The sequence below is a fragment of the Rhinoderma darwinii genome, chromosome 4 (genome assembly GCF_050947455.1).
Source record: "Rhinoderma darwinii isolate aRhiDar2 chromosome 4, aRhiDar2.hap1, whole genome shotgun sequence".
Lineage (NCBI taxonomy): Eukaryota > Metazoa > Chordata > Amphibia > Anura > Rhinodermatidae > Rhinoderma > Rhinoderma darwinii.
This window is the reverse complement of record NC_134690.1, coordinates 324,439,358-324,454,225: the sequence shown is the minus strand read 5'-3', so window position 1 is coordinate 324,454,225 and position 14,868 is coordinate 324,439,358. Positions and strand designations below refer to the sequence as shown.

The 14,868-nt window shown below is 40.8% G+C and overlaps 1 protein-coding gene across 1 annotated transcript in view; it reads right to left on the bottom strand.

Moving 5' to 3' along the window:
* Positions 1 to 1,960: 1,960 nt before the first annotated feature.
* LOC142759971 (interferon-induced, double-stranded RNA-activated protein kinase-like) overlaps positions 1,961 to 14,868 on the bottom strand; it is a 100,707-nt gene continuing 87,799 nt past the window's right edge. Inside the window, exons 17-18 of the mRNA XM_075862809.1 lie at positions 7,699 to 7,761; positions 1,961 to 6,563 (exon numbers count right to left, since the gene is read on the bottom strand). Coding sequence (XP_075718924.1) covers positions 6,453 to 6,563; positions 7,699 to 7,761 — 174 coding nt within the window. The 3' untranslated portion in view covers positions 1,961 to 6,452. The remainder of the gene's footprint in view (positions 6,564 to 7,698; positions 7,762 to 14,868) is intronic.

Genomic DNA, 14,868 nt, shown 5'->3' with positions numbered 1-14,868 from the left:
TACGGCAGCGTTGCTAAGCGACGTCAGTAAATAGTCACTGTCCAGGGAGCTGAAAGAGTTAACTGATCGGCAGTAACTCTTTCAGCACCCTGGACAGTGACTACCGATCAGAATAAAGAGCAACCTGTAAAAAATAAGACGTTCATACTTACCGAGAACTTCCTGCTTCCTCCAGTCCGGTCTCCCGGCCGTTGCCTTGGTGACGCGTCCCTCTCGACATCCGGCCCGACGTCCTGGCCGTCCCTGGATGACGTTTCAGCCCATGTGACCGCTGCAGCCAATCACAGGTCAATCACAGGCTGCAGCGTTCACATGGACTGCCGCGTCATCCAGGGATGTCGGGCTGGATGTGAAGAGGGACACGTCACCAAGACAACGGCCGGTAAGTATGAATTTCTTTAACTTTTATTACAGAAAGGGCTGTCCCTTCTCTCTATCCTGCACTGATAGAGAGAAGGGGCCGCCGATTAGTGCAGTGCTATTTTGCCGCCAAAAACGTGCCCGTAAATACGAGTGGAATACGGGTGACACCGGACCCATATTTACGGGCACGGGTCCGTAAATACTGGTGCAAAACGGGTCGAATACGTGTGATACCGGACCCGTATTTACGCCAGTATTTACGGGTGGGAAAAAATACGGTCGTGTGCATGAGGCCTTATTTGTATTATGTCTTTTCTAAATAGAAGTTCAAATATCATTTCACCCAATTGGTAAACATACATCCCAAAAATAATATTTTTTTCTCTTTCCAAATAAGTAACAATTAATGTCAAATTTATATTATCAAAGGGCTATTATATAGAACGAATAAAAATTAGAAATAGGAGTACATATATACCAAGGAGATACCTTTTTCAACAGCAAATATATAAGAGGGTTTTGCCTCCTGATAATTATTGAATGTTTAATAACATAGATATGATGCGTCACCGTTATAAATCATTGTCATATTTAGACTATTTCCAACTAGTATTTGTATTAATCTATTTTAAATGTTCTATAACTTTTTTGTTTTTATTATGTTTTTGAGCAGTGTCTTTTATTACACAGCTGTCACTCTGTTTATATCTGGTTCCAGATTCATTCCCGATTCTATATAACAAATTAACGTTAATATACCTCTTTTTGTATTACAATACATCCTATGATATAGTTATGTTATCATATCATAATGGATACATTTATGTACATATATCAACTTGTTCGCTTTACCTTGGCGACGCTCTGGTCTTCATGAGAACTTCGCCCTATGACAGGTGTTACATAATTATACTTTGTTTCCCTGACCGGATATAAACCACGGCATGTTGCATTACCAACTGACACAAGCCATGAGTCACATGAGCGTTGTCCGAAACGCGCAAGCCAATTAATACTGCAACCACCCCTGTGCACATTTGGAATTTTTTAAAACCTGTTTGGAATAAACTTGGAACACTGTTTCCTTTTATGCTATATCAGCGCTCGATCATAGACCTCAGTTTTTTCCTCTACTTGATAAAAATGCTAAGACCCATCAGCTCTGGGTCAAATGTCATGGGTCAATGTTCAAAGGGGGAGTGGTTCCCTCCCTTGATTGTGTTTTGCATCAATCTTTTTGTACTATTGTTATAAAAATTTAGGATAGAGTTCGCTTACGGAACTTCTGATAGTGAGGGGAGGATAACTTAATTTAATGATTAATATTCAAAAATTAGTTTTACGGGAAGAGAGAGCTCAGTGTTCTAGAAAACCTCTCCCGAATGTGGAAAGGGAAATGGAGAAATGCAGAAATATTGCCGGTTTGTTGCTTTAATTAGCATATCTATTCTAAGACCCCAAAGAAACAACAAAAATCAGCAGTATTTCTGTATTTCTCCAGGAGCGCCGGTCTTCTTTTTTTTTTTTCCTTCTTCCCCACTTCTTTATATATAGGCACAAATGACAGACACTTGATTATATTTAGAGCTTTATTAACAATTAATTTGTAATCACATTTATGAAGATTAGGTATTTATTTGCACAATTCTTTAGTTATGTAACACATCACAATTATATAATCTAAAATGTTTCTATTTTTTTGTTGGCATGATAAAACTGTGAAACAGATGCGGTCAACATTCTTTAGATTTCATTTAAAAAAATTAAAAAAAACTATGGTCACTTGTGATTTTATATTTCTAACAATCCACAAAGTGTTAATGATTTAAAGGATTTTTAGCAACCTGCAGATTTTCATACCAAGAAAATCAGCCTTGACCTCTGTTTTACATCCGTGCCACAACCCACAACTAAAACCGCTCAAGTGTGAGGATAAAACTCACATACCTTAGCTTTCTACACCTCTGACTAAGATAGAGGTTCAGTTGGGTATTGGGCTGAACTAACATTACACTTTTTCTTTTTTTTTGTTCAGATTGGGTCATGAATTCAATTTACAGTATGACAAATTTTAAAGGGATATAAACACTATTCCAATGCACTCCATAGTACTGATCCAGGACGTGTGTATATAATCACAATGCGGATGAGAGCAGTATAACACACTTGTTAATCACTGTTGGATTAAATAAGTAGAGGAAGAAAAAAAATAATCACAATTTCAGATTTATACCAAGGAGATGGCAGTCCAAAGTCCGTTTTCATCAGCAGAAACTGAGTGCAACGTGACAAGATCACTGTACTACATTACATGCTTTACAAACTTGCAATTGTACTTTTATAGAATTTTTTGGAACTTAATAGAGGAGACTCTAAAGCCTTAATCAAAAAAGCATTGAAGACACCTACAGAAACAAAATGCTTATGTGATTTTCCTGAAGGAGCACAGCTTGAACATACTTCTGGTAACATCACGAAGGCACATGGGATCATAGGTCTGAAAATATGAATGTCTCTCTTTCAGATTAACATCAGTAAATGTAATGTGCTGCCAACCAAAGCCTGGCACTCGTAATTGGCATTTCGGGCTCAACAGCCACATGCACTGATGTTAATCTGAACAAAATTCATTCATGCATTACGATTAACAATGCCAATGCCTGAACAAAATTTTCAGTGGTGACCTCAGGATGTGTTCAGTCAGGAACAACACATAAGCACCCCAAACTCTGCAGGTACTTTAAGCCATGTATACACAAGCATACAGCACTTCATCATGAAATAAGAGGAACAGGATTACCCTATTTCATGAGGGCATTACCACTCTGGTATGAGGTCCACCTGTTAAAAGGTGAATGGATGGGATTTCGCATTACATCTTTTAAGAAGTAAGCTGCCCCAGCTCCAAATTCCTGAGCTAAACAAACATTGTTATACCACAAATCTATCAACCTAACACAAACCTTAAAAGGGTATTCCCACTGATATGCCATGTCTGGGACCTGCACCTATCTTCAGGATAAGAATGAATGGAGATGTGGCCACACAAGCAAGTGGGCTCGACTTTTTCCATAACTCCCATTGAAAAAAATAGAGAGAGCTGTGCACATTCATTCTCTGTCTAGATGCAGCACCCGCCTCGCCAGACTGGACGAGTTTCGGTGATCTCTGTTCTGGAGATAGGTTCAGGTCTCAGAGCAGGGACACACGTCTATCAGGCATTAATGGCATTTCCTGTGGACATGCCATATATGTATGAATTGGAAATAAACCCTTTAAGTAGCAGTCACTAAAACACAGATTAAACAACCTTCAAACTGGGAATGGAGGATTCACTGTAGAGCTCATGCACGCAAGTGTATTACAGCAGGTGCCAAGGATGGTATCGGATCCCATCCGGAGAGATCAGGAAAGCCTTTCCCAAGGCCTTGTTTGGGGGAGGCTTTCCTGATCTCACAGGATGGGATGTGATCACATAATTGGCTCTAAATATATGGCACCTGCAAAGGCAGTAATTCAATGCTGATTTGCTGGGAATGCACATAACACTCCTTGTCTACAAGCACAGTTGGTGCCCACTATCTGAACAATCTGAAAGATAGTGATAGGGTCACTACCAAGAAAATGTCGGTCTCCACTGCATGTAGTGACTGCTATTTATTGACTTAAAAGGGGGATTCCCATCACAGACATTTGTGGCATATCCATAGGATATGCCATAAGTAGCTGAGAGATGCGGGTCCCACTTCAGTGTGTGAAGAGTGGGAGAAGAGGGTTGCATTGACAATCCAACACAATGGGCAGCACTTTGAACACATTTTATAAGTGGTCAGAAACTTGTAAATAACTCATGAAAGAATAAAGTAACGTTAAAACCAACCACACCATTGTTTTTCTTGTGAAATTCTCGATAAGTTTGATGTGTCACATGACCCTCTTCCCATTGAAAAAACTAAAGTTGGATACAAAATGGCCGACTTAAAAATGGCCGCCATGGTCAACACCCAGCTTGAAAAGTTTCCCCCCTCCCATATACTAATGTGCCACAAACAGGAAGTTAATACCACCAACCATTCCCATGTTATTTAGGTGTATCCATATAAATGGCCCACGCTGTACATAAAAAGCGGATTAACTTTCCGAAAACGTTATTACTTATCTCTTACGGTTCCTGAGTTACAGTCTGTATTATAACCTTCATTTGCAATTATACTAGCTTCAGAGCTAAAAATCTTCCAGCATTCCTCATTTTCTCTATGTCTGCACAGGTAATGTACAGTAATATGAAGGAGTTAAAACTGTAATTCTGCATCATAAGGATCATGCAGTTAGGAATCCATCTGTCGACATAACTGTCGACTGTTTTCATTGACAAACAGCAGAACTGTGAATTAACGTATGGATAATAGCTTACGCTTTGATGGTTCACCATTCACACAAAGTGAAAGTAAAAATTCAGCTGTTTTCTGTATAAGGTTTATGTGACTTAAAGGGGTTATTTAGATTAAATAAATACCAAAAAAGCAATACTTACCCACCCTTGCCCCCGGCAATCCAGCGCTTCGGCAGTATTCCCTGTGGTTGTTTACATGCACGTAGCATGTGTCCGCTGCAGCCAATCAGAGGACTCAGCGGTCATATGTTGTATTTCTGGCATTATGCCAGACATACGATTTGTCACCAGTGAGCCCTGCTGAGTCCTCTGATTGGCTGCAGCGGTTGCATGCTACGTGCATGTAAACAAAAAGCGGGAGTGCAACTGGAGTATCAGTGCTGGATCGCCAGGGCGAGGATAGGTAGGTATTGATTTTTTGGTATTTATTTCACTTCCAGCGCCTTATAAAACATTATCACATCCCGGATAAACCCTTTACAGAAAACAGCTGAATTTTTACTTTCACTTTGTGTGAATGGTGAAGGAAATACCAAAACATGAAAATCATTACACAATAAGTAAAGTATTTACAACCTACGTCTGCATCCTGTGTCTTCCCAGAATTTCCCTGTATATACTTGCTGGTAATATTAGTGACTTAATAGACCGTAACCATTAGATCACCTTTCCCTGCTACCCTGAGCGTTACATAGCAGTATTTAAGAAAATAAAAATACTTTTTCCAGGTCTTCTATACTTTCATTAAACATTATGCATTTTTACAGCTCTATATCACACAGAATGTAAGCTTCAATAGGTAGAAAAATGGTTACGGTACATATAGACGCAGGTACAGATGCAATTTTGTAGGCTAGCTGTATATGTTAAGGATGCTCCAGGTAGCCCTCCCAGCCCCTGCTGTTCCTCTGTATATTTGACACTGAAATGACATTTAATCCATGGGCAGGACGTATTAAGTGAACAAAATGGCCAATCATGGTTACTGCCGTGATGTTACTTTAGACAATTTGTCAAAGCAGTGGGTTGATGTTTTGTCTGCACGGATATGTTGTTACGTTGGCAAGCAGATAGAGGAGCTTCTGAGGATATGTACATCAGCAGTAGAGGGTATCGAGCATAATTATATAATTTATATTAAAAAGTTCATTATTTAAAAAAAAATTAAGCTGCCTTACGTAAATTTTATATGGTCAAAAAAAAAAACACAAGGAGTCTTCTTACAGCTAACATGTAAATATCTGTATAAGCAGTGTCATAATTATTAGAAGGAAACAAGAAAGTCTGTACCAAAGGCTAAAATGTAAAATTCATTCTTATATGATACAAACTATAAATACAAAGACATTTGATTCATAAATTTTAACCTAGCTACTTCGAAGGATTAGTACTCGCACAGACCTAAAAAGATTAGTCTTATTGTGAGTTCACAACTCTGCATCTACAAAATATTCTTTAGCGTACATGTAATTCCTGGAGGACTTGCTTACATACTGCAGCTTAAAGGGTTATTCCCGTCTTCTAAAGTGATGGGCCTATCGGTAGGATATGTCATCACTTTAGGAGAGGGGGGATCCGACCTGAAGGGATGATATGCTGCACATTACTCTGAATTGACATTGTGGTTATTTGTTTCCAAGTGCAGATCAACATTTCACTTTGTTCTACTGAGTCATGGGGTACTAAAGAGGGTCTATTATCGAGTGTTTGAATGGTTAATAAACCTTTCTTCAAAATACTCCTTCAGGTAAGAGGCTGTTGGTCTTCTCCTAGGTTCTTTCGACAACATTAACTTGATCACTGCTGCCTTAAATTAGGGGGGAAAAAAAACACAAGTTAGTAACTAAAGGCTGGTTTACACAGGCAAATTTCTGCCCATGAAAATCGCCGATATCAGGTCGATCAGCTCTCATTTAAAGGCCCTTAACACTGGCCAATGTAAACTTTATGGGCACGAACGATCGGTATTATGAGCGTTATTACAATCGTTTGGTCCCCATACAGTTTACATATTGTCGGCAGCACATCTGAATGATCGGGACTCGTTCGCCCAATTATTGGCATGTGTAATCTTAAAGATGCATGAAACTGATGGTCTGCCCTTAAAGATATTTACGTGGAAGGGGAGGCTTCTGTTCACACACACCGGTCCTTTGTTTGTACCTTTGTCCTTGCTTGTACTTTCATCACATGTTGAATGAGACTCACCAGAATTCATTTATAAAAAAGGTGAGAATATTGTTTTTTATATCACAGATATTCGTAGTTATAATTGCTTAAAGTTACAAATTAGAGTTCGGGCACTACTGAAAGATTCGAATTTCAGTCAGGTGTGGTGTTGCCGTAGAGACCTTGTGTGGATCGAAATTGTCTTGTACATCCTAACAATCGAACAGTGGTAAATATGTGTGCAAAAATTTTAACATTTATGCAGCTGTTGCTTTGAATCCTAAAAAAAACTCTAGACGACAACACTGTACCTCTGTAAATCAGGAATATCTCAGTAGTGGACCTTCAAGCTTAGGTCTGTGACTTCATGCAATCATATCTCCGCACGTAAGATATTAAAAACATGTTCACACATTTTAAGGGATTGTAGGGAACTAAACAACAAAAACACATTTTCACTCCAGAAACAGCATTACTAATGTTCATGGGCTGTGTTTTGTATTGTAGACACCCTTTTCTAATCTCATACAACGCCTGCAATGTACACTAAAAAAAGCTTCAAAATGTATATTATGAAGGCAAAATACATCTGATGGATGAAATTGCAGGTTAAAATTAACAATTTGGGTCCCCAGGCAGTCCCCCTACCATTCCTCGCCTAAATAAATATTTTACTGCTTTGGTTAGAACATACAAATAGAAAAAGTAACGGAAAGAAGGGAACAACTTATTATATCCCAGTGGGTGGGAGAATAGAATATAAATATATATACCTCTAAATGAAACTGTTGTAGAAATTTTGGTGGCAATTCAGCATTTCTCAGTTGTTCCCATTCCTAAACACAAAAACACATTAGTTTTTTTTTTCAAATTAATATTACAAATCAATTTATCAACCTAGTATAAAGCACAGGAACCAGTGAACTTTAATTTATGTCAGATCAGTTACAAGATTTCTACAGGCGCTCAAAAAAAAACCCGACTTGTATACATGAATGGTCATCATGTATCTTGGCATCTATTAAACTGTACATCTCTATCCCAGCACTGTGGGTTTTTTTTTTTATGTTGCAATGTGTGAAAGTGATTACAATAATGTTTAAATTATTTCATTTTGTGCAGCGGCCATCTTGTCTGGAGTCCCCATCTTGTTTCTTTTGAAATGAATAAGAAAGTCTTTACTCCTTTAAGACAGATTTTATGTTTCTAAGTTGAGCTATCTTTGACCTTGGTTCCCATACGAGGCTTGGAAGGAAGGAACAGGGAGTGACATAGGAGAGTGAGACATGCTCACATATGAATGTGAGTATGTATCCCCCATCTTAATAGAACAATTTATTGTATGCTTGCCAGGAAAGATAAGGCCACCTGCAAACCCTGATGTGAGAAGAATTATAATGCATTTGGAATGTATCGTATGTCTGTAATTGGCTGAATTTGAAATATTGTCACATTACCTCTAATCGGTTAATTTCAAGCCTACACCCCTTCTTAATGATATTATTGTCATTGAGTTTGGCAATAAAGGGGAGAGAAGGATTTTGAGTATACAAGCATGGTCTCTTGTGTCATCTTTTCTCTAGTAAATGAATGGAGAGGAGTGCATGACGCTGATTGGTCAGCGTCATACACTCCCCTGTACAACGCCCACTTGGTCTAAAGTAAAAATACGCCCACTTGGGCATTAAGCAACTCATTAGCATAAATCTAAAATTGCTAATAAAGTGGTAAAAATAGTTAGTTTTTAAAAAAAATAAAAAGCACTGCTGTCACATACATTATAGTGCCGATCTCCTTATGTAGGAGATAGGGCACTTAAAGAGGCTCTGTCACCACATTATAAGGATCAAAGGGGAATGTTATCCTGTTGCCCACTTGCTCTGAGATAGTAGAGTGTCGGGTACGCCTGGCTCGGCGAGGTACTATGTGTCCATAAGGTGGCAGAGCTGAGAGTCACAGACCTCTGACCAGAGTTACAGAACACTAACCCAGCAGAGATGTACTACAGATTGCCCGTAGTTGGCAGAGCTGAGAGTTACAGACCAGAGTTACAGAACCCAAGACTGTCCGTAGGTGACAGAGGTTGGATATTCGTAGGTAATATCCTGTAGTACTTGTAGTACCGTCAAGGACTTCTGTGGTAGTCATGATAATGGAGAACTCGGAGAGCAGAGCAACAGGGGAAGCCCCGTAGTGTGATGTACAGCCAAAGAAATTGTGACAAACAGGGGAAGAAAGACGCTATAACAACTAAAAAGACATTAATTTAATTAGGTTCTTGGTCAGGATTGTAGTAGTCAAATGAATATATATGAAAGTGCATGTGAGAAGTGTAATAAGTGTGTATGTACCATTACACATTGCAATAGGGAAAATATTATGCGTAAGGGTCCTTAAAAACCACCAGTTGTATGCATTGTCAGACTGACATAAGGTAGGAACCAGTACAGACGGATTTCTAGAACGCATTTGATAATCATATACAAATTACTACACAAATTACAGTGAAGGACATTGGTATTATTGCGCACCCAATTGCGCACCCAATGCCCTTAAATCCCCAGATTACAACCCACAGAGAGAATGGTTAAGTGTGGAGGATGAGGTATATGTGATCAAATGAGTTGATTGTACAAAAATGTAGATTGTGACGGGGAGAAGGGCTGTGTGCTGTAACGTGTGAAGTCTGAAAGGCAGACTGATATATACTTACATATTGAGCATGGACTGATGAGACAAGTGACCACAATATTGCATTGATTTTAGATCTATATTGCATGCTCTTATTCTTAATAGCAGTACTGTGTAACATTTTTAGTGTATAGAGTTAAATTGGAGTCATTCCTGAAAAGCATTGGTCTGAAGAGAAGGGGGGGTTATGTGTGTGAGGAGACAGGAGATGGCTGCCTGGCTGGTTGCAGTGATTAGGAATGTTTCTTAGATCTGCGCATGCGCTATTGTCCGTAAGTACAGAGTGTAAAATATTACGGCTGAATTTGTCTGCATAAAATATAAGTTACGTTGCATATTTATGTGTTATGATATGATACGATTTAAAGTTGTAATGTTTTGAACTTAATTCAAAAGAATTAAAATACAGATATTGTGAGACACAGGGTCTTGAAAATGTATGTACTCCCTACTCCAACATATAGTTTATTGGTTTGCAGTAATTAATATTAGCAGATATTATTTTCTGTTTTATTGGATTAAGAATTACAGTTGTTATTTTTATTTTTACATGCAGGCAAGTGCTATAGTACTGCCTAAATGTTATTTTTGAAAATGTATGATGTTATTAAAGCAAATGGTTGCAAGGTATTTAAAAGATAAAATGACGTTTTGTCAGAACGTCATTTTTGTTCCATGCTATAGTGCCCCCACATAGGGTGCCCAACCTTACCATATTGAGATATGTCGTTTTGAACCCTGCTACATTACTTCCGCAGAGTCCAAAAAGGGGGAGTAATGAGGAGACTGATCAGGTACAATTTTGTTTTGTATTTTGTTTTGAATTAATGAATTTGGTTCTAGGAGGTCTATGTGTATGAGACCCCAATGAGTAATCCAGATTAAATGTGTATGACAGTAACCTAGATTTTGAGGTTTTTCTGTGATGATGGTTCCAGATCCTTCAAGAACGATAAATATGGCACCGGGTATGCTGTGCTGTAGTCTCCAGCAAATATGAGGTATTGTGTAAGAAACCATCTCCCTCCAGCAAATCTGCACAGGAGGCTGAGGTGACGTCACTCAGAGATGAATCTTTACAGATTTAGTTGGGAAGGAGGTGAAAATTACCTGAACATTATTGATTTTATGCAAGATTTCTGTAAAAATATTTTTTTGTTTGTTTTTGTATTAATCCGGTATTTACAGGACCTGCTGGGAGTGGGATTTACAAGTGTTCTGGATTATCGGATGCATTTGGAAAAATAAAACTCCACCCTTTTGAAATAGTCTATAGGTTTTCAATGTAAATTTGTAATGAAGAGATACTTCATCATATATAGGATGTACAAGACAGGATACAATGCACAAGGTAAAATTACCCAGAAACCACTCTCACCTTCTTGTTCAACTCAAGAAGCAGAGCTGGAGGTGCTCGCTGAGGCTTGTAACCTGGCAAAAGGTAAGACGGCCAACATTTACACTGACTCTAGGTAAGTTTTTGGCATCGCCCCCACAATTATGGGGCCATTGGTAGTAGGAACTTTGTTGGATCATCGGGTAAGCCAATTGAGAGCGTAAGAGATGACAGACCTGGCAAGGAGAGTATGTGCAGCCACGTATCAGAAAATTGGCTTGTCCCTGGATTCAATAATGCCACCACTAGGTTATTAGCAGCCTGCATGATATGCGCACGGCATGACATAGGTAAAACAGCAAAGTTACCTATGAAAAGTGCACCCCAGACAGATTTCCTGTTCAGTTTGCATGTATCACTATTAGTTACTGCTCAGTGTGAATGTTTAATATAAATAGGTCATTATTAATGTTTTTCTTCAACTGAATTATCTGGTTAAGATCAATTAATGATTGTGATGAAAAAGATTGCTCTCCACAGAAAGTGTCCAACTGGGAGCGGAAGGCGTGAAAACCAGATTCTAACAGAATGTGGATGGATAAAGGAAGGTAAACCGGTAGCATCCAAGGCACTCTTGATGGCACTTGCATTGATGGTATGTGACCTCACATATCCCTCCAAGACTGCAAGGATCGATTTGGTAAGATCTAATTGGTATGTCCCAGGTTTGTGCAGCTGTTGCTGCAAAATTCTGTTAGAGCTGTTTGATTTGCCTACAGAGCAGTCCTGGCAGATCAGTGCCAACCTTATCATCACACCCGCCTCCCACGAAGAGAAGGGTGTAACGTCTATGGCCAGTCGTTCTGCCTTAATCCCCGACGGCCGTGGCCATCTTACCTGCTTGCAGCGTCGTCCTCCTGTGAGGCGCTGGCACTCACTTCCGGACTTCGAGTGTCTACGGCGGGCGCGCCTGCCCGGTCTTAAAGGGCCAGTGCACGCATTTTTGCAGGAAGTCTGCAATATAGCCCAGGATGCCCTGGGCTATAAAAAGGGCTCTTTGCCAGAGTGTTGTTTGTTACCCAAAGTTTGTCGTGCTTATGGTCTCCCAGTGTCTTCCAGTTTCCCAGTGTACCTTGTTCCTGTATCCCGTATCCTGTTTCCGTGCTACCGAGTTCTATTGCCGCGCTACAGTCTACGCTTCATTTGCTACGCCTCACCTGACGTCTTCCCGCCGCCTGGTCCTGGACGTGCCTGCCTCGTTACTGTCTACGATTGCCTCAGGTATCCTCGCTGAACTATTTGAACTCTGTACTTACCTGTTTGGCCAGCTGCCATCCCGCTACGCGGTATGGCCCAGTGGGTCCACACCCCGCATCATGACAGTACGCTCTGGCCCCAAGAAGAGGGGAGGGGGGATACTGTAACGTCTATGGCCACGGTACGTCAAGCCGATCCTCCTGTTACTCCTCCTGGCAGTTCCTGTCTGGATCCTCGGTTCTCGCTGCCATTGCCCTCTCGGTTCGATGGAGACGCCAGTGCTTGTCGGGGGTTTCTGAACCAATGCCACATTCATTTTACCCTGCACTCTCGAGCATTTCCGTCGGACGGAGCCAAGATCGCATTCATCATATCCCTCCTGACTGGCAAGGCCCTGGCATGGGCTAATCCTATCTGGGAACGTCAGGGACCCGAGACCCAAGATTTCCAGGAGTTTGTGCGAATATTCCGAACTGTTTTTGAGGAGCCTGGGCGAGTCTCATCGGCAGCCACTGCCATCTTCAACCTTCGCCAAGAGGAAACCTCCGTGGGCGAATATACGATCCAGTTCCGGACTCTGGCAGGAGAGCTATCCTGGAACAATGAGGCCTTCGTGGAATCCTATTGGCATGGCCTGTCGTCCGAGATCAAGGATGAACTGGCTGCTCTAGACCTGCCTTCTGCCTTGGACAACTTGATTCTGCTTGCCACTCGGGTAGACATAAGGCGGAGGGAGAGATCTCACGAGGTTAGTCAAGAGCGTCTGCGCCCTAGAATGGCTCCCAACTTTCAGCAACCCCTCTTGCCTGCTTCTATTGCTTTGCCCGAGGTCCCGATGCAAGTAGACCGACTAAAATTATCGGTCCAGGAGAAAGAGGGAAGGGGTTAAGGGCCTGACATTGTTATTGTATGTACTTGGAACAATTTTTATATTATCTAGATGATGTTATCACTAGATAAATATTTATTTTTACAATTGATAAAGGTTGGGTCCCCAGCAAGTGCCAGTAAACATGAACTGAAAGACTTTAACATGATGAACTCCATCACTGAGATGCGGCTGGCACAGCCTGAGCCAAAACAACGTCCTTGTCATGAATTGAAGCCAGTGTAACAATTCTAAGCAGCCGTGAAGACAAGCAACTTGCCGGAGGAAGACTATTTCAATGCAGAAGAATTGTGGTAGTCACAATAAAACTCCACTAAGCCGTCTACGTGGGAACTCGCCCCAGGCTCACAGTACAGAGGTTCTGTGTACAGGCCGGTGATGTATACTAACAAGGGACGGTGACTGACAGATGAGAAGGACCAAACCAAGTCCTGAGGACATTAGCAATTGCCAAAGTAAAGCAAAGGCCAAAGACCTGAGTGAACCAGTCAGCAGTATCCAAGTGTTCTAATAAGTAAGTAACCAGAGGGAGGATAATAATAAATCCCCCACTGGACACCACTGTACAGTCTGACTCCATAATTGTGTGGGTTACACTAAGGGCGACAGTCAGTGAAGAGCAGAAGACAAAAGAAGAAGAGGATGATGATGTACAGGATTTGACAATGAACTAATGGGACCCAAACCTGAGGGGTGATAGCATAAGATTGTTGATAGCATTATTTTATTAGTTGAGGCCCTATTGTTTATATTGTCAGATTTAGAATTATAATGTGTGTAAATATGCCACGGTACTGCAATTTACAATTTGAGGTGTTTTATGTTGCGTTATGAGGTGAAGGTCCGTGGTTGTTGTCACTCATAAGTAAGAAGTACATTGCAGCAATGAGAACCCCGAGGTAGTTACCTGGGTGTATTTAGGTTTAAGGAAGATGCTGCCCATGAACTGTTGTATCCACAGGGGTAAAGGTCCCATTAGGACAGTAAGTGACAGTGCAACACAATTCTGACCAATACATGTACCGTGGCAGGAGAAGTTTGGATTATTGCCAACATTAGTAGGTTTAACTGGTTCCCGACCGCTGGCTGTATTTTTACGGCCTGCGGTCAGGGTCCTTAAACCCCGACCCATAGACTTTTTACGGCTCGGGTTTTAACTTGCTGCCCGCGCGATCGGGCAGCTGAATGTCGGGTCTCCGGCTGTCAGTGACTGCCGGGGACCCTGAGGAGAAGATAGAAGCAGCTTTAGCTGCTTCTGTCTTCTCCGATGTCTCTTTACACAGCGCTCAATGAACGCTGTGTATAGGAATAGAGGCAGCGGCCGCGCCACTGTCTCTATTCCTCCCAGTGATCATGTGACTGGTCACATGATCGCCGGGTGCCGTTACTTACAGACTTCTGCTGGGTCTAACAAGAGCCAGCACAGCCCCATTAGTGACAAGCGTCACTATCAGAGGGCTGATTTCCCCTGTAACTGGGGCTGCTGTGCAGCTCCAGTTACAGTGGAAAAACATGGTGTAAAAGAAAGAAAAAAAATATATAAAGTTATTTTTTTTATTACTATGGTCTGTCCCCCAAAGGTCAAAAAAGACCTTTGGGGGACAGACCATAGTAATAAAAAAAATAATAAAGTAAAGTGCAAAAAAAAATTAAATAATAAATACACATAAAACACCCACCCCCAAAAAAACTGTTCCCCCCTGCCAATCATTGTTGTAACGCTAGCGCTGACCCAATTACTCTAATATAGACATGTAATATATTAAAATT